General features: G+C 32.6%; 1 protein-coding gene across 2 annotated transcripts in view; it reads right to left on the bottom strand.

Annotated features, from left to right (window-relative positions):
* Positions 1–25,645, bottom strand: part of LOC131846224 (uncharacterized) — a 658,396-nt gene that overhangs the window by 5,261 nt on the left and 627,490 nt on the right. For both annotated transcript variants that reach the window (XM_059195475.1, XM_059195476.1), the window contains 4 exons: positions 11,517–11,652; positions 1,737–1,879; positions 1,226–1,326; positions 263–367 (listed from right to left, as the gene is read on the bottom strand). In XM_059195475.1, coding sequence (XP_059051458.1) covers positions 263–367; positions 1,226–1,326; positions 1,737–1,879; positions 11,517–11,652 — 485 coding nt within the window. The remainder of the gene's footprint in view (positions 1–262; positions 368–1,225; positions 1,327–1,736; positions 1,880–11,516; positions 11,653–25,645) is intronic.

Raw genomic sequence — 25,645 nt, 5'->3', positions numbered from 1 at the left:
AGTCAGTCAAAAATATAAATTGACACATATTTTGGTGTTGGCCAGATTTCAGCGATAGGGACAGCTCATTCAACTAATCTAAGAAAATATAATTTTATTACTTCCGTTATAATGTAGGTGGATTGACTAACAAATGTAGAAGTTACAATAAAACAAAGTAAATATCTCTAATTACGGAAAAGTTACATAATTCCGAAGTTACTGAAACTCGAATCATGTATAATTTGTGAAGTTATCGTATCTTTTATTAGCGATTACCAACCTTATGACTTGGGGTGTTGAGTGCCTTTTTCTTTTGCGGCTCAATGCCCGCAGGAAGTAGCGGCGGAGCGGGGGGCGGCGCCGGCACTTGAGGCGAGGACGTCTCCTGAAATTGGGGAACGATGTTTCAAGTACATCCAGAGATTAGGCCCTACGTATGAGTACGATTGATTTTCCTGAATATTTTTACATATTACAAAGCGAATGGAAGGAAACTGTGCCTTATTTACAAGTACATAAGATGTGTTTTCCGTTGAAACACTTGTACTAATGATTGCACTTAATGTTTCGAGTATTGTAATAAATATACGTATTTATTAGAAATAAGAGTGTTCTGGGAACAATATTAATGAGTAAATTACATTACATTATATGATAAAGTATGTATGAAGTATTATTAATTAATAAGAGATTTGTCTGTCTGCCACGTATTGAAGAAATAAGTGCTCAAGATAGATTTGCACAACTTTGTCTACGTTACCCACGTAGACAAACACGTTGTGTTTGAAGAGTACAGTGATTCTAACTGTACAAAAATTCTTTTATTTCAAAAATTATCTCATATATTTATCGAAATATATATATTCGACGACCTCGGTGGCCTAGCGGTTTAGCACACCGCTTTAATGTTCGCGAGTTCGATTCCTCGCACTGTGCAAACATTTCTATTCATGAGTATGATTGCTTATATCGGTCTGGATGTTTTCTATGCATATTACGTATGTATTTACAAAAAAAATCTAAGTATTTATGTCAGTTGTCCAGTACTTATAACACAAGCTCTGCTTACCATGGGACTAGATGGCGCTATGTTAATTGTCCATGAGTTTATTATTATTATTTTACTAGTAGTACTTGTAACTAATATTTTTAGTAATAAATTACTTCGTGATCCTATCAAAACCTACGTAGCATGTTCTTTATAATTTTGTTGGCCATAAATCTAAAATCTATTAGTGTTTACCTGTCCAGGGGGTCGGATGGGGATCCTTTCATGTCCCGGGCCGAGGGACGGAGGGGGGATGGGCCGCCGGTTGAGATAATTGTTCCCATCCGTATTGGTGCCTGGAAAATAATAGGGTAGGTTTAATTATTAAATTATATATTTATATCTGAAATATTAACATGTAATATTTAATATCCTAATTATTATTATGTAGCAGTATCACGTAGTGCTTTAATTGGAAATTATAATGGTCGCAGGTTCGATTATTTCACGATACAAGCCTCGGTGGTCCAGCTGTTTAGCACATCGCTTTTTTTCCGATGATCGCGGTTTCGCGTCCTCGCACGGTACAAAAATTTGTATTCATGAGTATAATTGTTTATGTCGGTCTGGATGTTTTTTATGTATTTCATTATTGTATTTACAAAAAAAATTTGCTTAGCTTGTGACTAAATGGCGTTGTGTGAATTGCACAGGAATATTATTATTATTATATAGAATTTCTAGAACATTTTCATTTCTACATTACCTCTGAGTGTAGGCTTGTCTGCAAACGGGTTTCTATATTCAGGGGGTAGTGGTGGTGTGAAGAATGCCCGGCCGGGTGGAGCGTACGAGGGTACCGCGCCGCCCACCCCTGCAAGCAACGCCGCGCCATGATGCTGTGGTGGCCTGTGAGACAAACAAATAACACTACATCAGAACAACATTAAAATAACCTTATCATAGTGATATTTTTTTATATTATTTACTAGCTACTCGTCCCGGCTTCGCCCGGGTGTACATGTATTACATATATATACCTCCCTCTTGAATCACTCTATCTATTAAAAAAAAAAGATTTAAGCATACATAGGCACAGACAGCGACAGCGACTTTTTTATACTATGTAATGATATTAATACAGTTTGAGAAGGCAAGGATTCTGTATATATATAGTCAGTCAAGAATGAGTAAAAGAGATGCAATGTTCGAGCAGTAGGCAAACACGCTGACCGTCCACCTGATGGTAAGTGGTAATTGTAGCCATGATGATGTTAGAGACGGAATTATTTACCTATGTTAGAAAACACTGCTGATAGATGAAAACAGTTGAGTGGTTTTTGCGAACATACAGACCGACGTTTCGCGAAACTTTATTCTATTAGTATTCTATTATTTTTATATATGTAATAGTTTATATGAATAACTGTCAATATGTAAAATTGGTGTCAATAAAAATTATTATTATTTGTATTTATCGGAGGAAGGAGATTATTAGTAATAGGGACTAAAGGTCATACTGCTAGCAATGCACCATGTCAGGTCGACCTCCACGCGGATCCCCTGGAATTTACAGTGATTAATTCCTTTTGAATTCACCACTATGGACTGTTCTTTTTATGTATATTATGAGTGTATTTAAAAATAATATTTAAGTATTTATATCAGTTCCTTAGTATATAAAACAAGTTTTGCTTAGCTTGGGAAATAGGTAAGAACTTTGTACCCATTTTTACAATAATTGTGTGAACGGAGGAGTTAGGTATTGGGCTACTACTAGTATATATAATTACTAGCTGTCCCGGCAACCGTTGTTTTGCCTTAAAATAAAAAAAAATTAGGGGTGGACTACCCGTAACATTTAGGGGGATGAAAAATAGATGTTGGCCGATCATATCAGATCAGACCTATTCAATACGCTCACAAAATTTCATGAGAATCGGTCAAGCCGTTTCGGAGGAGTATGGGAACGAAAACTGTGACACGAGAATTTTATATATAAGATAAACAAACGTGATGAAATTGAAAAACGAACCACTTCACTGAATTTGAAATTAAAGTTGTTATGTACGCGATATCATTTATGCAAGACAATTCTACGAATAAACTACAAAGGAATCCAACATACATTATGTTTGTATTATATAGCGCGGGTTTAGAATGCGCGTTGGTTCCAGTTGTGTTTACTGCCGACAATAGAATGCAAATCTGTTTAGCATCGTTTTATTGAAATATTTTGCCTCATTGAACTGCAATATATATATATATATATGGAAGAGAATTCTAGTATATTATTGTGGAAAGTACAATTGATTTATTTATATCTTTAGTACATATCTACAGGGCGCGTGAGAACGACGTGGTGTAGTGTATACCTACTACTTAAATATACCCAAAAAGGTAGTGAATTCAAATATTAGACAATCCATGTCATGACATTAAAATCCTTCAAAGTCGGGACGGACCTCTAGTATATTTAAGTATATTTAAAACTAGCTGTGTTAACTTCGTTCGCGTGGTTATCAAAAACATCGCGATTAACTTTGAAAATTTTAAAATTTCAAATATAATTTTCCCCGTTTTTGAAACATTTTTCACTGATGCTTCGCCTCTATTGGTCGTAGCGTAATGTTATATAGCTTAAAGCCTTCCTCGACAAATGAACTATCCGACATAAAAATTATGATTAAATTCGAACCAGTAGTTCCTGATATTAGCGCATTTAATCAAACCAACTCTTTAGTTTTATAATATTATTATATTATATTATTAGTATAGATTGACTTAGTAAGGTCGTTGACATAAAAAAACACCGTAACAATCATGTGATTACGCGACTAATCCAAAATCGAAATTATCGTGTCGCGATTTTTTTAATGTCGTCGACCTATACGTGTACGACCAGTTTATAATGACACGTTAGATAGTACATCAGGTATGAGCGGAGGTGTCTAGTGGATTGTCATCAGTCTAGTATGGAAATGATAAACATTGGCACTATGCCCGCATGTTTTGTTAGTCAGCCCGCTTTATTTTCAGTACTCATACCGCATTTTAATGATCTCAGCATGTACAGTAGAAAAACAATAAAGAAACAGCTTTTAGTGTTGTTTTATGTATATTTAAATTTACTTTCATCAGGTGGAAAGGTGACTAGTCATGTGGGCTAACCCCGTTGCTTACGTTGCGTACCATGTCAGGTTGACCTCCACACGGTACCTCCTAGACATCATCCTGACAAGTTCTTGGAGAATTTTTTAAATGGGCTAACTGACTTCATGCTCAATTTTGTCATCAATAAAAAAATATCTCAGTATGTACAGTAGGAAAACAATACATAAACGAGAGCTATTAGTGCTATTAGTGATGTACATAAAGATGTACATCTTTAAATCTACTTTCATCTATTAAAACACCTCAAAAATAACTAGAAAGTACAATAATTTGACTATAGTCCACGGTTGCATTTTTATTAACTTTTATATTTCTTTGTATACATAGTAGTTACTATCAGCCAATAGATGGCGTTAGAAAACAATATTAAGTATAATTAAAAACATAATTCATAATAAATAATTACTATATATGTATATAACAATTTTCTACAGTTATATCATCAATATAAATTATATTAATTTGTTTATGAAAGTAATACTTTTAGTAAGAAAAAAAAGGAACTTATTCCAATTCTCCTTCTACTCGTCGCTAGATGGCGCTAGCATGAATATATGATGACGCAATGCGTACAAAATTATTGTCTCGAATCTGAAGATTTTCTCAGAACCAAACATTGTTTTCAACCATCTTTATAAAGGAAGAAATTTCCAGTTTCATTATGTAAGTATATCTTATTTTATCTTTGATTTTAAACCGATTTTTATGCTTCTTTTTTATTCAGCCGTAATGGCCTCTCAGTATAATTCCGTACTATATTTTTTTGTCAATCTTGAATCTAAATCTAAGTATACTACAAAATATGTTTTGATACTAAACATCAAAGTCAAATTTTAATACTCAAAAGGAATTTACTATTAACTGCAATAAACACTTACTACATACATTAGATATTAACTATAAAAATTGTCTCATATGATATAAAGCACATGTATAGACTATGTATAATTAATTATTATATCAATTAAAAAAATGGATATTATCTATGGTTGACTGAATATACCGTATGGTGTTAAGTCCGCCAGAATTGTTACTTTTTGTATTGTGTGCATTAAAGTTATAAATAAACGTAAGATACTAATTCAAAATGGCTGATTATTTTCGCGGCAATAATTTCAATTGAAATTGAGTTGTGATGTATAGATTATACAGATTATTAGTAAAATATTATAAACGCGAAAGTTTGTAAACATGGATGGTTGTTTGACGCAAATTCTACTAAACGGATTTTGATGAAACATTACAGCAATATAGCTTATATATATATAGCGACATACAGACAGATTTACTTTCGCATTTGTAATATTAATAAGGATAGCTAACAACGTGTAAATCCGCGGGGCACATATGGTTTAAGGATATGTGCTTATTCTAGCGCGGAATTACATTATAATCACGTTACAATCCACCGATGGATTAAAACAAATGTATATTTAAAATGTTTATTGATCAAACACACCGAAATGGTAGGTTATTATGGAAGAAATTGGGAAACATATATTATATGCAATTTATAACATGAATTCTCATGTTTATGAGACAGGCTAGTGATCTAGTGGTTTAGGTCACCGACTCACTACCGATGGTCGCGGGTTCGATTTTCGATTTGCACAGTACGAACATTTATATTCATCAGTATGATTATTTATATTGATTTGTATAATACACAGCAATATGAATACAAATGTTTGCATCGTGTGAGGAATCGAACCCGCGACGAAAGAAGTAAGGCGTGCTAAATCGCTAGACATCGAGACCATCAGATATTTTTTTTTTTACGTAACGACCGATCTTTATTATATTATAATAAAAAAATGTATTACTTGTATGTACTTAAGTATATACGCTATTTGATTTTTGTGTCCCACAAGAAAAAGTAATCCGATTTATTTCATATCAATTATTCATCTAAATGACATTATTTTTACATCTGTAATGATATAGGCCCGAAGATTTTTTTTTGCGTTTTATATTATGTATCTTCAAATTCAAATACATAGAGAACTCCATCATCCATTCACCATCTAATTATATCATCATCATTTCATCATTTATTCTCTATATTATAATATTAATTATTTTTTGTATTATATTTTTTTCTCTACCGTATTCATATCGAATTGTCCGAAATATTATTTGTTTCTTAATTTATTGGTCTCACTTCTTAGAAGGTTGATTAACTCATTACCACGTATAGTTTCGTAAAACAGATTGATACGATCAAAATCTTCGTGATTATGTTACATGATCATCAAAGCACGATTTTAAGATGAAAAAGTAGTGGTAATTTCAAAACATAAACCACATTTTTAGCAAATGTGTGGCAATAACGTCTGTTTCACATCGCATGCCCTCGTTTTTTTCACATATACATTTTCACTAACATATTCACAATTAGTTTTATTTTTTTAACTCTTCATTAACTTTTCGACTGGTTGATGATATTGCTTAGTCCAGTTTGGAATTGCTTATACAGTTAGTGTACTAATGTTGTATTTTTTTTTTATTTGATGATAATAGTGATGCTGAACAGTGATGAGTATAGATAGATGAATTTGTTGATGCTTGTCACTTTTTCAAGTAAAAAGAACTGCACGGATTTTGATCATTCTTTACAGTCATATAATATACATTAGAATAACACACACACTATAAATTTCACGCGGATGAAACTGTGGGCATAGCTAGTTTATATATATTCATAGTAATTCATACTAATTATAAATGCGTGTATAAGTGTATCTGTCTCTATCTAACTTTTTTAATGCAATTTGGTATTATGAACATATGATATATTTTATTTAAATAAAAATCGACGAATTTAATACTTTAAGTAGCCCCGCGAGTCACTTGTCTCTTGTACCAAACGACACATTGTGGATTTGTATCAACATTTTGACAGCGGCGAATTAATGTTTCAATCATCCTTAGATGAGCATAACTCAACCCTCTGAAGCCCAACAATCTGCGTGCCATTGTCTGTGACGTCCCAAACACACTGTTTTATTCTGACTCGTTTTATTTTTGATAAAATCGTTGGCATTATAATACATTGTTTTATTCTGAGTATTTTTATTTTTAATAAAATCCGAAGTACCTACTCTTTGGCATTATCAGACAAATAAGTTAATATGACGATGTCAAAAAAGCCGAATGTTCAATTTGTTTTTGAATAGAAATTATCTTTTGACGAACTCCGTGGTCTAGCTGTTTAGCACACGGCTTTACTTCTGAGGGTTGCGGATTCCTCGCATGGTACAAACATTTGTATTCAAAAGTATAATTGTTTATATCGTATATTATGGTTATATTTAAAAATATTCTAAGTATTTACATCAGTTCTCTAGTAACCTCAATGCAAGATTTACTTAGCTTGGGACTAGATGGCGCTGTATAAATTGCCCAGGCTAGACTAAAACACCCTTAATGTATGCTAATAAAATAAAAAATATATATTACATGAAATGTATACCTACTTGAAAAGATTTATTTATCGACCAGGTTTTAGGTATTATTATGTAAGTGGAAAATCCAATTTGCTTGTATAAATTTTTATTCAAATTTACGTAAGTAACATAACATACCTACTTTCTGCTCTCAAAGGTGAAAGATGAAAGAAGTTTTCGATGCAAATATATCGGAGCAGATTTCAATAAAATATGTTAGTTTAGTTTTCTTTCTTATTACATTTCGGATATTTTATTTTAGGAACTATATTTACACTAGTCTTTTTCCACGGCTTCTTTCACGTGATAAGAGCCTAGTTAACTACCATACACATGGGGAAAGGGGATTGTTAGTAATGTGGACAGAATACCTCATTGCTAGTAGTGTACCATATTAGGTTGACCTCCACGTGGTAACCACCCTGGAAAACAGCATGTTAAAATCCTGGTGAATTTGTCGCAATGGGGTAACTGACCTGACCTGCTCATCTAATCATCCTTCACTGGTGTCTCGCCAGCATAAACCGTTCCTGCAGGCTGGTGCACCATTCCATTATCATCAATTAAAAAAAAAACTATCGTCCATGTGACGCTTATCTTGACGTCAAATTTCATTAAGAACCGATTAGTCGTTTAATCCCGAAACCAGACTGATATAATTTGATATTTATAACATTACGAACACTCACTTTTTTAATTTGGTTAAAACAGAACTATTTGCAAACTCAACCTCAGTGTAAAGTTAGGAATCAGATTATCACGACTTCAGCGGTCGTGTCGTAGACAGTGGCAACAATATTTGCATAATAACAGTAACTGCAGACAGTTTAACTTGTAAAGATGATCACGGTTTAAGAGTCACGTATTTTATTAAAACTTGAGAAATTTGTGAAGGAAAGCCGCAAATAAAGGATTTACTGGGCAACTATTTGTTTACTCAGACTTTGCCTGCGATTTATAGTTAACTTTGCCGTTTAATTTTCATTTTAGCGAGATATTTTGAAAATCCTTTAATATATTAATAACCCTGAACAATTTAAACAAAGTTATTTACTCCCAAGCCAATATAATTTACCCCGAGTTTCTAGTAGTTCTAAATAGTACAATACAAATTTGTGTGAATTGCGAACAGCACATATAAATACATACATAATGACAGAACTTTCGATTTCAAAACATCGTTTGTTTTCAACTGCGTAATCATCAACATAATCAGCGCGCAGGTCACCGATCAATTCAGTTCCATTGTACGAGAACAAAAACTGTTGAAAACTTCTCTGTACCCACAAAGACGCGAATCACGTAATGAACAAGTTGAATTCTGTATGCCATTTAAAGTTGTCGAATGAAACTTCAGGAGCCCGTGATTGATCGAACGCCGAGCGAGATTCTTCGGGATTTCTTCGCTGTCCTATTCTCCGTGGCCTTATTGTTTATTCCATTGGATTTTGTATTTCTTTGGCATGTCTTTCAATCAATTATCTTGGTATATGTACTCTTATAAATTATTCTATATTTATAAATATGACCAGCGACCCGTCTCGACTTCGCACGGATGTATTACAAGTCTTTGAATTTCTCGGTTTGTTCTATACTATGACGCATGTACTATACATATACACCTTTCTCTTGAATCTCACTATCTATTACTGAAAACTGCATTAAAACCTCTACGGTATTAAAGACTTCATCAAATTAATCAAATTTAATTTTTTACTGGCTTAATAATAAAAGTAAGTAAACTAAGTTACATATCCAAAGCTTGTCTTGTAAAAATGGGAGTACCTCAGGGGCTTATACTAGGTCTCTTTTACTTTTATTTATATTTTAAGACACTATTCGTATTGAACGACTTTAGTTTCAACCATGAGGAAAATAATATAAATCTAATGGACCGCTACAAAATGATAACTGATACGCAAACCAAATATTCGCAATGATAACCGATAGATAACAAATGACCTTCAAAACGATAGATTTATTTGCATAAATCGTTTAACGGTTACAGATAAAACGAAAAACGTTACTAATAAAGTTAGTAAAGTAAGTTATAATATTACCATTTTACCACTGCGATTGTCAATCAACCCGCACTCGGTAGTAATCTAGCGTGCTAAAGGATTTACGGTTATTTAAGGGCTGCGCAGAAGAGTGACTAGTCCGCTGAATACAAAATTGACGCATATACCGAAGTGTTTCGGTACAAAATTGTCTGCTTAGATACTGTACCTGTGTACTTGCTTTGTAAGTTGTACGTTGGTTTAAAGGGTGATATGGCAATGAAATTATAGGTTAAGAGGATACGGAGTTAGCAACTCTAGAATGATGAGGGATTTCTTTTTTTATGTAAGCCCTTAAATAATGGCAAATAAGCTTAGTGCTCACCAACGTAAAGTGGTAGTGTAGTTTTTTTAATGAATAAATACGAATGGTGGACCTCGACCTTACATGGTATATCGATAAGAATCGGGCTATTAGTCATATTACTAACTAACAGCTCTACTCCATCCTACATACAAGTAAAAAGAAATGTCAATAACCAAAAAGTAACTACGATTCCAGTTTGATCACATTTGAATTGCGTCGTGTGTTTTAGGCTTAACGGATGTGGCGGATTTAAGCACTCGGATGAAATCAAACATTTTACAGAAGTATATAAAACCGGTATTTAAGTTTAGGGTCTTTCCTGTTTACGAGAATAATTTAGGACTCTAAAGAGATCTCATTTGGAAGCTAAAGTAGGATTCGCCGGCATGATTTCGGGATAACGAGTTTATAAAGTGAAAATGATTGTTATTTTAAATGATTAGCCGGGTTTTTTGGGGTTTCCATTAAGCTTTTAATAAACCCTAAGGGTTTATGGGTAATTATAATCGATACGTGTTTGTTTAGTATACGAACGGACCATCGGTTTAGTGATTAATTAGGGTTTTCAATTACCAAAATGTTATTACATTTTCTTGACACTATCACGAACAGCAAACAAGTTGACGACATAAATAACTCTATTGATACCATGGAATATGAAATGTTAATTTAATATATAAGAATATACATATATATAGTACATATGTACATCAACTTTATTTAAATATAGGGATAATTTTCAGATTTTGAATTAATTTTTAGTACACAAAATGTAAAATACTCGATTAGTTGTTTGTTAAATTCGAACAGATTTATAATTATATATTAATATCAACTTATATGTACCTAATATACTCATCTATAAATATATTTAATTTTTATTATATATATATATATTCGCATCGGTATAGTGTATGACATAGATATATGTCATACACTAAACCGATGCGAATATGACTAAAAGGTTACTTATATAGTAATGGATAAGTTAATAAAAAGGATTTACGTTTTTACTACGTACTAAATGTGTCACGATTTAAATCGACTTTTTCTGAATCGAATATTTTATTTAATTGCAACCTCAACTGTTAGTCATGTTTAAATCGATTAAGTTTTCGCAGAAAAATCGTTAACATTCGATTACGCCGTATGGAGTACCATAGAGTAATGCAGATTATCACCATCGTTAAATTATTAATGGCTTTCCTGAGAATTCCATGAGAAAATATAGTAAGTTTTGCATATTGCTGATTCATGAATTTCATAGTGTAGAGTGCAAATACATACATAGTTATTTTTATATTGATATGACTAATTATTTATTGAGATCCATTATAATATTTATAATATAAATGTCAGGTTTACCTCCACGAGGTTCTCCCTAGAAACCATCGTGATAAATTCATGGTAAATTTACTACGATGGGCTAACTGACCTGACCTCGTGATCATCTTATCATCCGCCACTGGCCCCGCCAGCGTAAACCGTTAGCGCAGGCGGGTGCACCATTACATTATCATCCATAAAAAAAATTAGACCCTTTAGGGTATAGTGCTTACCTGGGCTTGTGGTACGTTGGGTTGCTGTTTGTCTTGAGGATATCCGCGTTGGGTACTGACGTCGGCAGGGCGTGTTCCTTCTCCAACTCACTCTCATAGCTCTCTAGCGGCACGTGCTTGCCGGGAAGAGGATCGGCTGCAACAAAAAAAAAAAACTATTACAATCTGAACTAACGGGGCACATCGAGGCAGTGTACCAAAGATACTGGCAGCGTTGCCTCTTTATAAGGCTACACTTAACCTCTGGCCAAAGTAGCTACCAGCTCTCGGGTCACAAGTAACATTGATGAGCGCGAAATAGTTCTCAAAAAAGTTTACTTGAATAAAGAATATTCTATTCACTATCACGACCTCGGTGGTCTAGGCAGTTTAGGTTATATAACACTGTTTTACATTAGGTGGTCGCGGGTTCGATTCCTCGCACGGCACAAACATTTGTATTCATGAGTATGATTGTTTGTATCGGTCTGAGTATTTTCTTATATTAAGTATGTATTTAGAAAAAAAAGTATCTCTATGTATTTATAACAGTTGTCTAGTAACCATAACACAAGCTCTGCTTAGTTTGGGACTAGACGGCGATGTGTGAATTGTCCTGAAATGTTTCTATTATAATTCCATTCTTCAGTCAGGCAATGATTTCATGTCACTTTAATTTAGGATAAATTTAATAAACTAAATTACTAGGATAAAAAATGTACTTTATTTTAGAGCTGGCAACTGCTCCAAATGGCCGGGGATGTTTACATTTAAATAGCATCAAAGTATCTCATCTCTAAACGAGAACAGTAATACAATCAGCCGTAATAGATGAAAGGCAATAGAGCTATGCAATACAGCCGGATAAAACATATACACTAGCTGTTAGCCGCGACTTCGTTTCGATTTTTAGATAAAAATTAGACTATGTCTGTCCTAGTGATTCAAACTATCTTCATATCAAGTTTCGTTAAGTTCAATTAAGCTGTTTCAGTCGTGAAATGTAAGATACAAACAGACAGATCTAGAAAAATAATAATAATATCCTTGAACATTTTAAAGCTTATTTTTGTTCAGTATTCTAGAATGTTATTATTACATATATTATTATTTTAGATACTGCTGCTTTTAGTTTGAGACTAGATGGCGCTGTGTGAAATATAACACAGTGACTGAATTTTTCACAATATGTGGTAGCATTACTACATATTTTCAATTTACCCGCAAATATCTAATATTATATTAATTAATTAATTATTTATCAATTACCTGAGAAATTCTTAGTACTAGATCCTAATCAAATTCAAATTCAAAAATCATTTATTCATGTAGGACATTTTAGCTGCTTATGAACGTCAAATAACGTTTATATTATACTGGCTGTACTCGCGACTTCGTCCGCGTGGAATTTAACTAAAGTAAAAGAATTTTTCTAAAGTAAAAGTAGCCTAAGTTACTCCTTATTAGATCAACTACCTGCCAATAAAAGTCCCATCAAAATCGGTCCAGCCACTTCAGAGATTAGCCGAAACAAACAGGCAGACAGACAGATAAACATTGTAAAAAATCATATTTTGGTATATGTACCGTATTTATATTCATATGCATGTAGTAAAAAACTGTTATTTCAATATTACGAACAGACACTCCAATTTTATTTATATGTAAGTATGGATGTATACATATTTTTGTCCCTAGCGTCCAGTCTAGATGGAATTCGGGATCTAAGAATTTATCAAAATATTATTCTTAGTTTTCTTTTTAATGTACGCTACTTTTCTGAGGCGAAGACATTCCGCTTGCTAAGATTTGTGTAGAAAGTGCCATGCGTGTAACATGAAGCCCCGTTTCGCGTTACAAAATCAACTATTTGCGATTCTCACAGGCTATCAAATTCAAAGTTCACCAGAACGAGATAAAAGCTATTGTTCTTAAAATGCGATAGTGTTTTGTTGCTCCGATAGGTAGGTAGATACGTGTAAACTTCGCTAGTCTTTGTTCTGTGACCCACTTTGTGATTTTGACGTCTCTATGTGCGTAGTTGCTCTGTACTGGACCGGTGAAAGCGTACATTTTTAGGGTTCCCGCATTGGAATTGTAAAACGGAACCGTTATGATGCGACTTGGTCCTTTCATCACAGACATAATGTTCCTCATTTGAAATAGTTTAATTAATTTTACATCTACCGTCATGGGTTGTCAGTTGCGACAAGTCATTTATGGTTCAGAAACTAGTAAAAGGACTGGGGGCTTAAAATTGATAAGTTTTAAAAAAAAAGAATATATTCTACATTGGTTGGTAAATTATTTTAGAATTTGCCTAAGATTTAAAAAAAAATCTGCTATAGTATACAGTCTACACTTAGGAAATTTTCATTACATTTACTAGTTTTTTTGTATCTATTTAATACCTACATACGACTTTTGTATTATCACCTCATTCCTATTGTTAGCGCAACCTACTTATATCAATTATCACATAAACAAATACATATTTGTGGGGGGAAGGAGATTGTAAGCAATTTGGATTATTGACCCCAATTCTAGCATATACTATCAGTCAGTTTTACCTCCACGCGGTTCTCCCTGGAAACCATCATGGAAAACCATCATTCCTGTTGAATTTGTCACTCCTAACTGCCACAACCCCGATAGCATAAACCGTTATTGCAGGCGGATACACCATTCCATTATCATACAAAAAAAATACAATATTTGTTGAGAACCCTCAATATGCGTCCGACTCACAATTTACCCGTTTTTTTGACAGATTGATGTGACGCAATCTATTTTTGAAACATGTTCTTTTTTCAAATTTTGAATTGTTCACGAATTCCAAGAAAATTAAATGTTGACGCTTGCTTCCGCCCAACGGGCGGTTGTCCGTTCCCTAATAAGGTTTATGACAGCGTAATATAATAATAATGAAGATCAAGAATACATTTATTAGCAGGTTCTTGTTATAATGAAATTTAGTCGAGCGTTTTGCAATATTTACTATGGCGTATTGTACAAAGGAAAAGCGAGTTAATACCTACTAGTCATACTGTTCACAATAAAAAATAAATCTATTCTATTCGAAATTTAAACTTTTTCGAATTTAATACAGGATCTATAATTAGGTGAAAAAAGTCTAACAGTTTCCCGCGTTATTGAAAACTTTTTTAAAAATACAAATATATTTTATGCTTCAGTAAGCATCGAAGAAGTTAGTGTATGTATGATAGACTTAAAATAAAAATATATAATATACTAGTTATGTCCCATAGTTTCAGCCGCCGTTTTATTTACAAGAACTAGCAACCTCCTTGTCCCATAACCAACCATTGTAGTGTCGCGCCAACCGTATATAGTTATTTTTTCTTTAGCTTTCATGTTAATTTTTTATTTTTATACATAACTTCAGAGATATAGCGTAATGTTTAAAGTTAACTATAATCTATTTAAAGGGGCTAGTTTTTTATGCAACGTCTAGTAATTCAATACATTAACGCGTTCAAACAACCAAACTCTTCAGCTTTATATCAGTATAGAAGTATTAATCGCCGCCATTAATTTTTTTACCGCCAATTTTTTAAATATCGAATCACAGATTCCCGCCAAAAATCGAACACAAAGAACCAATGACAAGTCACTCACGAATTCACGATTTCGATTATTTAATAAAATGAGCGTGTTTAGAAAAAAACCTGCTGACGGGCAACAAAAAACGACAATAGAAAATCTCGTACCGACTTCCTTATAATGTCGACGTAATCCCTCCCTTTTTAATACTAATAAAATGAGGAGGGAACCATGTAACGTTTATAGGCTGTGAAAAATCTGAAATTATATTGCTACAAGTACCTACTTACTATAAAGTAGATGTTTACAAGAGCTATAGAAATAGATGTTACAATGTTTTTTTACCCAACTACGATGAAATAAAAAGGAGGGTTGTGAACTTAACAAACACATGGCGAAAATGACCTTAGCTGAACAAAACTGCAGATTTTGCCGAGCAGAAAAGGCAACGCCACTCATCCTATGTGGTTGTAGCCTAGTCATGCATAAACGAAATATCTCCTTTGGAAAGTATACACTCTATCCTAAGGAGATAACAACCATCGCTCCTAAGAACTCTTCAATTCTTTTCTTTGGTCTAGGCAATGAACTTTAAAAAAAGGGCGAACACAATAGATGTGCGGGTTGCAGTATTACAGGTCCAAAACGTTTTAGCACACCATCTTACTTCCGATGGTCGGGTTTGATTTCTCTCAGATTACAAACATATATATATATAAGTGTATTAGTGTAATTGTTTGTATGTATCTGTCTGAATGTTTTCTATGTATCTATCAATATATACGTTAGAGATTTTTTTTTGTGTTGGTCAGACTCGAACTGATGACCCTTGAGGACTTTTTAATACGGGATCTGATACTCACTTAAAAACAACATAAAAGATTGCAAAACGCAAGGAAACTAAAACGAAAAACGATGATTTCCGAATAACTAGAAAAAAGACAAAAAATACAATAATCGGTAATAGATATTGGTTCTTATACTTTTGCGGTTAAGTGAATCAGTTGTTGATGAGTCAATCTTTATAGGAATCAGGTAGTTACTTTTTGTACTGCAGTTAACAAACGTAGGTGTGAATTGCTATAAAAAGTTTTCAACAGTATCGGGTCGAACTTGCATACCTGGTCATTTAGGTTAGTTATAGTGTGACTGTAATTACTGAGTCATGATACAATATGTAGTTTTTATTATAAACACTTTTTTATTATGCACATTGTGTACCTACTTATGTGTCTATATTAATAATTTGAACGTATTACTCAAGTAATAAGGGAGATATATGAAACATATATAAAAGAATAATAATAAATACCAGGTGCACATTGAGTTTTATTATTATTATTACCCCCGGAAAATTAACACAGCGCCATCTAGTCCCACGGTAAGCAGATCTTGTGTTATGGGTACTAGACTACTGATATAAATACTTTTTTTTGTTATATATACATCTATACATAATAATATAATTTTATTTAAAATTGGACTGTCTGTTTGTAATATTGAAATAACCGTTTTTTACTACATGCATATGAATATAAATACGGTACATACACCAAAATAACATTTTTTACAATTTTTGTCTGTCTGTCTGTTTGTTCTGGCTAATCTCTGAAATTGACGTTTTTTGGCAGATAACTGATGTAATAAGGAGTAACTAAGGCTACTTTTATTTTAGAAAAATAAAGTTAAATTCCACGCTGACGAAGTCGCTATACATCTATACATATCCAAACCGATACAAACAATCATAATCATGAATACCAATAATTGTATCGCGCAAGGAATCGAACCCGCGACCATCGGAAGCAAAGCGATGTACTAAACCGCTAGACCACCGAGACCGTCAAATGTATGAACTATTTCCAGGCACGTTAGTCAATAGTATGTTCAATAACAAAGACCATGATTGTATTAAGTGGCTACTGAGTCAGCGGGGTTAAAAAAAACGGAACACTTCAATTATCAAAGCCGGGAGCCACAATTGACGTTCGTTCATAAGTTGATTATAAAATTTAAATAGCATGTATGTCGGTCGGTTTATTGTCTGTACCACTAATAAAATTTACTGTCTAGTGATGTGTACTTGTTGTTTTCTATGTAGAACTGTTTAATATCTTGCTTCAGATGATCGCGGGTTCGATTCCTCGCACGATACAATTATTTTTATTCATGAGTATGATAGTTTGTATCGGTCGGGGTGTTTTCTATGTATATTATGTATTTGCAAAAAAATATCTATGTATTTTTATTATATTTTAGTGTAGTATGAATTTTTCCGAAAAAACTACTGAACCGGATCTTAGTGGAATTTTATGTAAAGATAGTTTATTACTAAGGTATAACTAATTTAAAAATCCTCCAGGAGTAGTCGCTGCTAATAGTTAGTAATATATATCTAATATATTTTTATCTCTCGCGCTACGTAATTTATATAAGCAGAAAAATTTGTTCAAATATTTCACATATAGTTACAAGCCTGAAATATTTGGTTACCAAATGATTTTAAATTAAAACATAGCTGTATAACATATATTCCTTTTGCCAAAAAAAAGTTGGTTACAAAAAAAATCACCGGAGGCTTGACCTTGTAAAGTTAATTCTCTGAACGATAATAAATCAACAATATACAATTACGATACAGCTACCCGGAGACCTGTTAAAGTTATAACTCGTAAAACAATACATTTATTACAACCTTTAATATTTCTACGCTGAATAATATACTTTAGCTAATGTACTTGAAAATTATTTATCAGAGAAATTAAAATGACGATACATAACCATTACACCAAAAAAAATCATTACATAGTATAAAACAAAGTTGCTGTCGCTGTCTGTCCGTCCCTATGTATGCTTAAATCTTTAAAACTACGCAACGGATTTTGAAGCAATTTTTTAATAGATAGAATGATTCAAGAAGAAGAGTTATATATATAACTAGCTTTTGCCCGCGGCTTCGGTCGTGTAAATTTATCCCCTTAGGGGTGGAACTTATCAAAATCCTTTATTTCTACGTCATAGTAGATTTATGCATGCAAAGTCTCAGCCCGATCGGTTTAAAATTGACAAAGTTTCATACAAACTTTCATCCCCTATTTTATCCCCTTGGGGGTAGAATTAATCAAAATCCTTCTTAGCGGATGCCTACGTCATAACATCTACCTGCATGCCAAATTTCAGCCCGATCCGTCCAGTGGTTTGGGCTGTGCGTTGATAGATCGCTATGTCAGTCACCTTTGAATTATATATATTTAGATACATGTACATTTGTGCGAAGCCGGGGCGAGTAGTTAGTAATTTATAAAACATAAAATTTCTAAGCTGTTCTATACGTGTACTAGTGGGCTACAACTACATGGAATGTGTAGTGACGTTTCCTCTCCCGTGCAAAATCTGTAGTTCATTGTTAAGCTGAGGCCTAATTTTGCCTTGTGTTTTAAATTTGCAGTGTCCAGTGAGGGCCCTAGTCATGATGCATATATCGTTATTTTTCAATAGCAAGGTCTACTGAAGTATTGATTCGAGGAGCCCGTTATTAGGGCTTTTGAATGTACTAATCCAGTCATACACATATTCGAGTCGCCTGTTATTAGGACTTTGAATGTACTAATCATGGCATACAGATATTCGAGAAGTCGTTATTAGGGCTTTGAATGTACTAATCCAGTCATACACATATTCGAGTAACCCGTTATTAGTACTTTGAATGTACTAATCATGGCATACAGATATTCGAGAAGTCGTTATTAGGGCTTTGAATATACTAATCCAGTCATACACATATTGGAGTCGCCTGTTATTAAGGCTTTTGAATGTATTAACCCTGGTATACAAATATTCGAGTAACCCGTTATTAGTACTTTGAATGTACTAATCCTGGCATATAGATATAAGGAGCCTCTTAAAATATTCTCGAACCGTTCGCCTTCCAGTATTGCCCATAATTTTTTCTCGCGAAACATTCGGATAACCCCCAATATACGGTCGAGACGTGTCATTTTCGACGCGAAATTTTCCGTAATATCCTATACTTTACATGAGTTCGAGACTTGAGTGGGCTTTTAAGACACATTTAAGGCACTTGTGATTACCGTTACGGCATCAAAGTGATACGTAATAAGATATAAGATCAGATAACATCCTTGAGAGGTTTAGTTTACGAGATGTTCCCGACTTTGACCTTAAGATCAGAATGTTATTGATATCTATGTATTATAGGTCCAAATGATCCGTATGAGACATTAATAGTATATATTACATGTTGGGAAAGATAATGAATTAATTTATCATAGACAATATTATTACATATTTACTTTATCTTAAATCAACATATAATCGACAACAATAATACTAAAGTGAGTTTAGACTATGTCCATAATATCAGCTCTAACCAGAATTGAACCTGGAACCTTTTTTTTATGTAAAGCAATATGGCTACTACAACGCACGTATATTTAATTGGAACATACTAAATATAATAATAATTATATTCTACATTTTATAAATACAATCTTAAGAAACTGAACACAAATATTAAGCGAAAATAGTAATAAGAGCAGTAAAATAACTAGCTAAAATGTAATTTAAGATATAAGTATATTGGTTGATATTTGAACAACTGCTTTGATAAATTTACAACATTTCATTTTATATTGTAGGGAATGATAAAATGTTCCATTTTTAAATATTGGATTCTTTGAATGAGATATAATCTAGAGTTGATACAACGTAAATTCGACATTAATCACAAGAGATCATTCAATATTATTTATTTTACGGATAAAAACAAATAAAAGCGATTCAATAGAAATCGTAACAATGGCAGAATCCGGTTATCAGATAAAATAATATTGGCTAATACAAACATTAAAAACCGACGAGCTAGCCACGGATACTGCAAAACTGCAAATTGGAAAATTGTACCAATATTTACGTTGCATTTAATGAAATAAATACAATGTACGTATATTAAAAGAATGAAATTTCTGTTTGTTACGATTTCATGGTTCAACGACAACGAACCAGATATCGTGTAATTTGGATTTTATTTTTCATTAGAAATAGAAAAGATAACTTTCTAGTACAATCCTGACATTACGGACACATTCACTTGCAAAAACTAGTAGTAATCTATAGTAACATTATAAAGAGAAGGAAATAGAGCGAATTTGTGATATATTCGAATTCAGGACTCGGCTAGTCAATATCAAAACAAACAGAGGGACAAGGAAAACCGTGTGTTCAATAACAAAGGAAAAAGTGTAAAAATACGTTAAAGTAAAAAGAAAAAAGGTCGAAAACCAAAGTCACGCCAACACAAACACAATACAACTCTATGTAATTACCAATTCATTCGATTGAAATCGTTACAGTTGGCAACACTGGAGACGTTATTACAAGTTCCGATTTAATATTTCACGATGCTGCTCCCACTTTAGCTTCCTTATTTGTGTTGGCGAATTCCTTTAGGTTAATTTTCTTATTGGCAACATTCGTCAGCCTATTGTTGGACACTTTGTAAAATAACGGTTTTATTTATACTAGCGGTGCCTGCGACTTCGTTCTTCTTTTTATTGATATTATATGTATATACATATATATATATATATATACACAATTCACACAGCGCCATTTAATTCTAAAATAAGCAGAGCTTTTATTATAGGTACTAGATAACTAATATATATATATAGAAAGAACCAACACAAATACAAACAAACATGAATAAAATTCGCGACCATCTGAGATAAAACGATGTGCCCAACCACTGGTCCATAGAGGTCTTCGAACTATATAATATATATATAACTATATGTTTGTCATATTTGTTTATCAGTTTGTGCATGAACCGTAACATCTCTAAATGAGGGGTGTAGCACGTAGAAATTCCACTTGACAACTTCGAAATACCTATCCGTGTAAAGTTTCCCAAACTTCGTCAAGCTGACGATAACCAACTGATAAATCCGGTATGCAGACGACATTAACCCTTATACGTGTAGAGATGGGACATATCGACATCGATAAAATAAAAATCGATAAAATAGATAATGTTTGTAATAAACACCAAGTTGCGATATCGACTGGTCTTTAAAAAAAAGACAAATGTTCATTCTCGTGATACAATCGATCGTCATGTATATTTTCAATAAAATAAGTTGAGTAGTTTAGTCGTCAAATCGTAACTAATAGACAGACAAACACATTGTCATATTTATTGTTTGTTTTTTAAAAGATTTAAAAGTTAATAAAATTCAAAATATAGCATATGTTCAAAGTCGTGATATCAGACAAGACTATCATCATATCAGATTTAATTTAGTTCAGAAGTTTAGTTATGATTTTTTTTCAGACCGCCTATATATACATTTATATACATATACACGAAAAAAATAAAAAGACATATTTTGACATTTATAACATTACTGTAGATTTCCATAAAAGTACACAACTAAAAAAAAAGCATAATGTCTATTGCAAAATCGTTTTCAACACGTGTACCCAAGTCAACCAAAGTTCACACGAGTGAAGTATGAAAATTAATTACAAACAAGTCAAAGAGTGTAATTTAGAAAATTTGACGTTAAACCACATAATGGAAGCATCTAAAAATAACTATCCATATATTTTAAGAGTTAAGGGTAACATCTATATTTAGAAGTTATTTTAATATGACGGTAATATTCGTGTATTTGTTAACACTTACATGTGGCCATATAACGTGTGTGCCTGGAGTTCCACGAATTTAAAAAATATATAATATTTACTCGTATTTGTCATCACACTTGTATAATTATTAATGTTTATTCTGTACTGAACCTTCGACTATATCTATACATCGAAATTATAGACTGGTAGAGAATGCAAATATCAGTATACTCGCTTATGTGATAATTAAAAAAAAATATATATAAAACTATTTTGCTTATGTCATCCATAGACAAAAACTCTACTAATCAAAATTAATAATACAAACTGGTGGGTAACACTTTTAGAAGAATTCTTTGATGAGTTCTAAATTTGAAATTTTATAATATTACTCATCAAATTTAAAAATATATTCATATTGGTTGGTAAAACTTTTAGATGAGTTCTCTTTTTGAATTCGTGTTTCCAAATTTGAAATTTTGGGATTTAATCACAGCTAGAAAAAATATATTTCTAAGAAGCTGTGATTACCAATACTTTTTGTGTATCATATCTACAAGTAATGTTACGTAGATTTAATCATAAGGACATCCCGCCTGTGCAAGCCCGCCTCGTTAAAAACAAAACAATTTTTGTGTGAAACATTAAAATGGAATTTTGTGCATACTCTATTTTAATGTTTCACAAAAACATTATTATATTTTTAATGAGGCGAGTTTGCACAGGCGGGATGTCCTTATGAATAAATCTACTCAACATTACTTGTACTTAGCATAAAATATGTTCACAGTCGTGATATAAACTATCATCATATCAGATTTAATTTAGATCAGCAGTTTAGTTATGATTTTTTTTAGAAACATTAAAGAATTCCAATCTAAGTTAAACTCGTAACCTCAACTCTTATAAAATGTAGTATTCATTGCTCTGTGCTATTAGGTACATCGACTGAATTAGTCAAAACAGATCTAAATATATAGTATATGTGTAGATCTAAACATTTAGGAGTAAAATTGAGATATATATTTTTATTTATTTTAGGAAGATTATAATCTTCGCCAACAGCATTATTACATTAAATTTGTCTCATCCAATTATATTTAACCCAATTCAATTATAATAAAATTAAAAGTAATTCCTTTACAGTGTTAGTTATATATACATAGTACAAGTAAACAGACTGACATACACATAACTAATAATGTATCTACAGAACGTATAGATAAAGAATTGGTTACATGTGAGTTTTCTAACTGATGCAGTGCTTTCCTTTAAAGTCCTCTCTAAGACGCTTCTGTTTCTATATTAATACAAGATTCTTGTATAATACTATAACAGAATTCCCATTTGATAACAATAAGATGCTCAGTTGAAACTTAATGGCGAAAGTTGTTCTCATCTAAGGAACAGGCTAGCCAATTTTCTTGGACAACCCACTGAATATAAATGGTTATTCGTAATGCGGTTTGTTCGTGTTTGAAATTGTTTATATATATACATTCTTACTAGATGTGCCCGCGGTTTCATCTGCGTGACATTTATAGCCTATGTTATTCTGATGTATAAGCTGTATTACTACTGTAAAATACATACTCACAAACTTTCGCGTTTAAAATTCTCGTGTCACACTAACATTGTGACACGAGAATTTTATATCTTAATAATATTATAAATGCGAAAGTTTGTGAGTATGGATGTTTATACCATACGCCTCCGAAACTGCTTGTAACGGTTTTGATTTTTATGAACTTTTATATAAATATTTAGGTCTGAGAATTATTGTACTATCTATTTTTCATAGGCCTAAGTGATAGGGGTTTTCCAACACTAACATTTTTTTTTAATTTTGGACTTTTTTTTATAATGTGGCATTAAAAATACGCACAACCCAATATTTTCACCCTTCTATCACCAACCCCTATTTTTTGATAGCGATTTCAAATTATATGACAAAATAACTTTTGCGGGACTAGCTATATATATATATATATGTTGTAAACTCCCTTCCTATCTCTGTTTGATGCTAAATGTTAAGCTATAATAGAGTTCCGTGATTACATTTGTGCCGTCTTAATCAATATTATACCAACAGTATTTACTAATATGTTCTTCATTTAAGCAATTAGTCGTGATTCGCTGTCGCTGTCTGTCCGTCTCTATGTATGTTTAAATCTTTAAAACTACGCAACTGATTTTGAATCGGTTTTATTTAATAGATAGAGTGATTCTAGAGGAAAGTTTATATATATATAATACATGTACATCCGGGCGAAGCCGGGGCGAGTAGCTAGTATATATATATTTAAATATATACATGTTATAAGTGTATCATTTCTTGTTAGGTGTTAACCCATAACACAAGCTTACCTTAGATAACTTAGAACTAGATTGCGTTTTGTGAATTGTTCTGAGATATTATTAATATATACCTACTATACATACAATGTTTTTTTATGGTTAAATATGAATACAAAAGTTTACACCGTGCGGGGAATCGAACCCGCGACCATCGGAAGTAAGACAATGTGCTAAACCACCAAGGCAGTCTATAACAACAAAGTTTAGAACCTTTTACACATTAAGTAACTTCATTATGAATAAATTTATATTTAGCAAACTTGAACATCACCATAGATTAAAAATAAAAACCATATACATCAATACAGATTATATACACAACTGCTGAAGTTTTAAACAAAGAAACATGTGACCGATCATTTTAAACAACCTCCTTAGGCGAGTTCCAAAGACTCTGCTTTAAAACACCATTTGGGACGAAACTTTCTAATCCCTTCTTCGGTAGCTCATAACTGGGGATCAACATAACTTATTTTGTTCACCAACTATTTTTAGATGGAAGGAAACGTTTTTTTAATGCACGCTAAGTGGATGTCGGGGGTTCGGTAAATTATTCCAGGGCCGTTTCACTTTTTGTTGTTCGAAAACAAAGTCTAAGCCGATGTATATGTTACATTTTTTTTTGTTTTTTTTTTTAAGACTGAGATCTCCATTTTAAGATGGTCTAACCGTATATCAACGTCACGGTTCCTTTTGATGTTGAACAGTTAAGGAAATTGTTAAATGAAATTTATTCATAATAATATGAGTTTTAGATACTTAGACGTAAAATTGATATAAAGTTTCAAGGATATTTTTTGAGAATAAACTTGGAATGTACTGTTTTAAACTTGAGGCGGTCATTATTTATACGTATAATTAGTAAAAATCACGGGAAAGTGTATTAAATGTACGTGAAGATACTGTGAGTACAGTTTGCCGAGATGAATATCGTGCGAGTTCCAGTAGTAGCAACAAACGAAGACGTGTGAAGGTAGACGCATATGTCTACCCTTAAAAAGATTTCATTTTCCATCTACCTGCTGCTCTTCAGTTTACCCGTGATCATGGTGGTTGAAACACTGCCGAAATATCGGGAACTCAGCAAATAAATATAAAACGTAAACGTTAAACTTGGAATGATCGTATAAAAAAAAATAGAGAATCCTACATTGGCACCCGGAGGAAGCCAGAGCAATTCGCCAGAGTAATAATTTAGTATTAAATACAGAAGTAATATTTAAACTTTTGTATAATAATAATAATAACCCAGGACAATTCAAACAGCGACATCTGGTCCCAAGCTAAGCAGAGCTTGTTTTATGAGTACTGGACTTTATATATACACATATTTTTTTGTTATGTATACAATAATATACATAGAAAACACCAGACCGATACAAACATTCATACTTATCAATACAAATGTTTGCACCGTGCGAGGAATCTAACCCGTGACCACTTGAAGTAAAGCGGTGTACTAACTGCTAGACTACTGAAGTCTAGCAGTTTAGTACACCGCTTCACACTCAGTGTTTGTTCGTTAAAGTATAATCTCAAAAAATACTTCGTTGATTTTAAAAATTATTTTTAATATAGAT

The sequence above is a fragment of the Achroia grisella genome, unplaced genomic scaffold, assembly GCF_030625045.1.
Source record: "Achroia grisella isolate CSIRO2021 unplaced genomic scaffold, CSIRO_AGI_Agris_v1 utg507, whole genome shotgun sequence".
In the NCBI taxonomy this organism is placed as follows: domain Eukaryota; kingdom Metazoa; phylum Arthropoda; class Insecta; order Lepidoptera; family Pyralidae; genus Achroia; species Achroia grisella.
The sequence above is the reverse complement of the archived record's forward strand: the minus strand, read 5'-3'. Positions and strand labels throughout refer to the sequence as shown.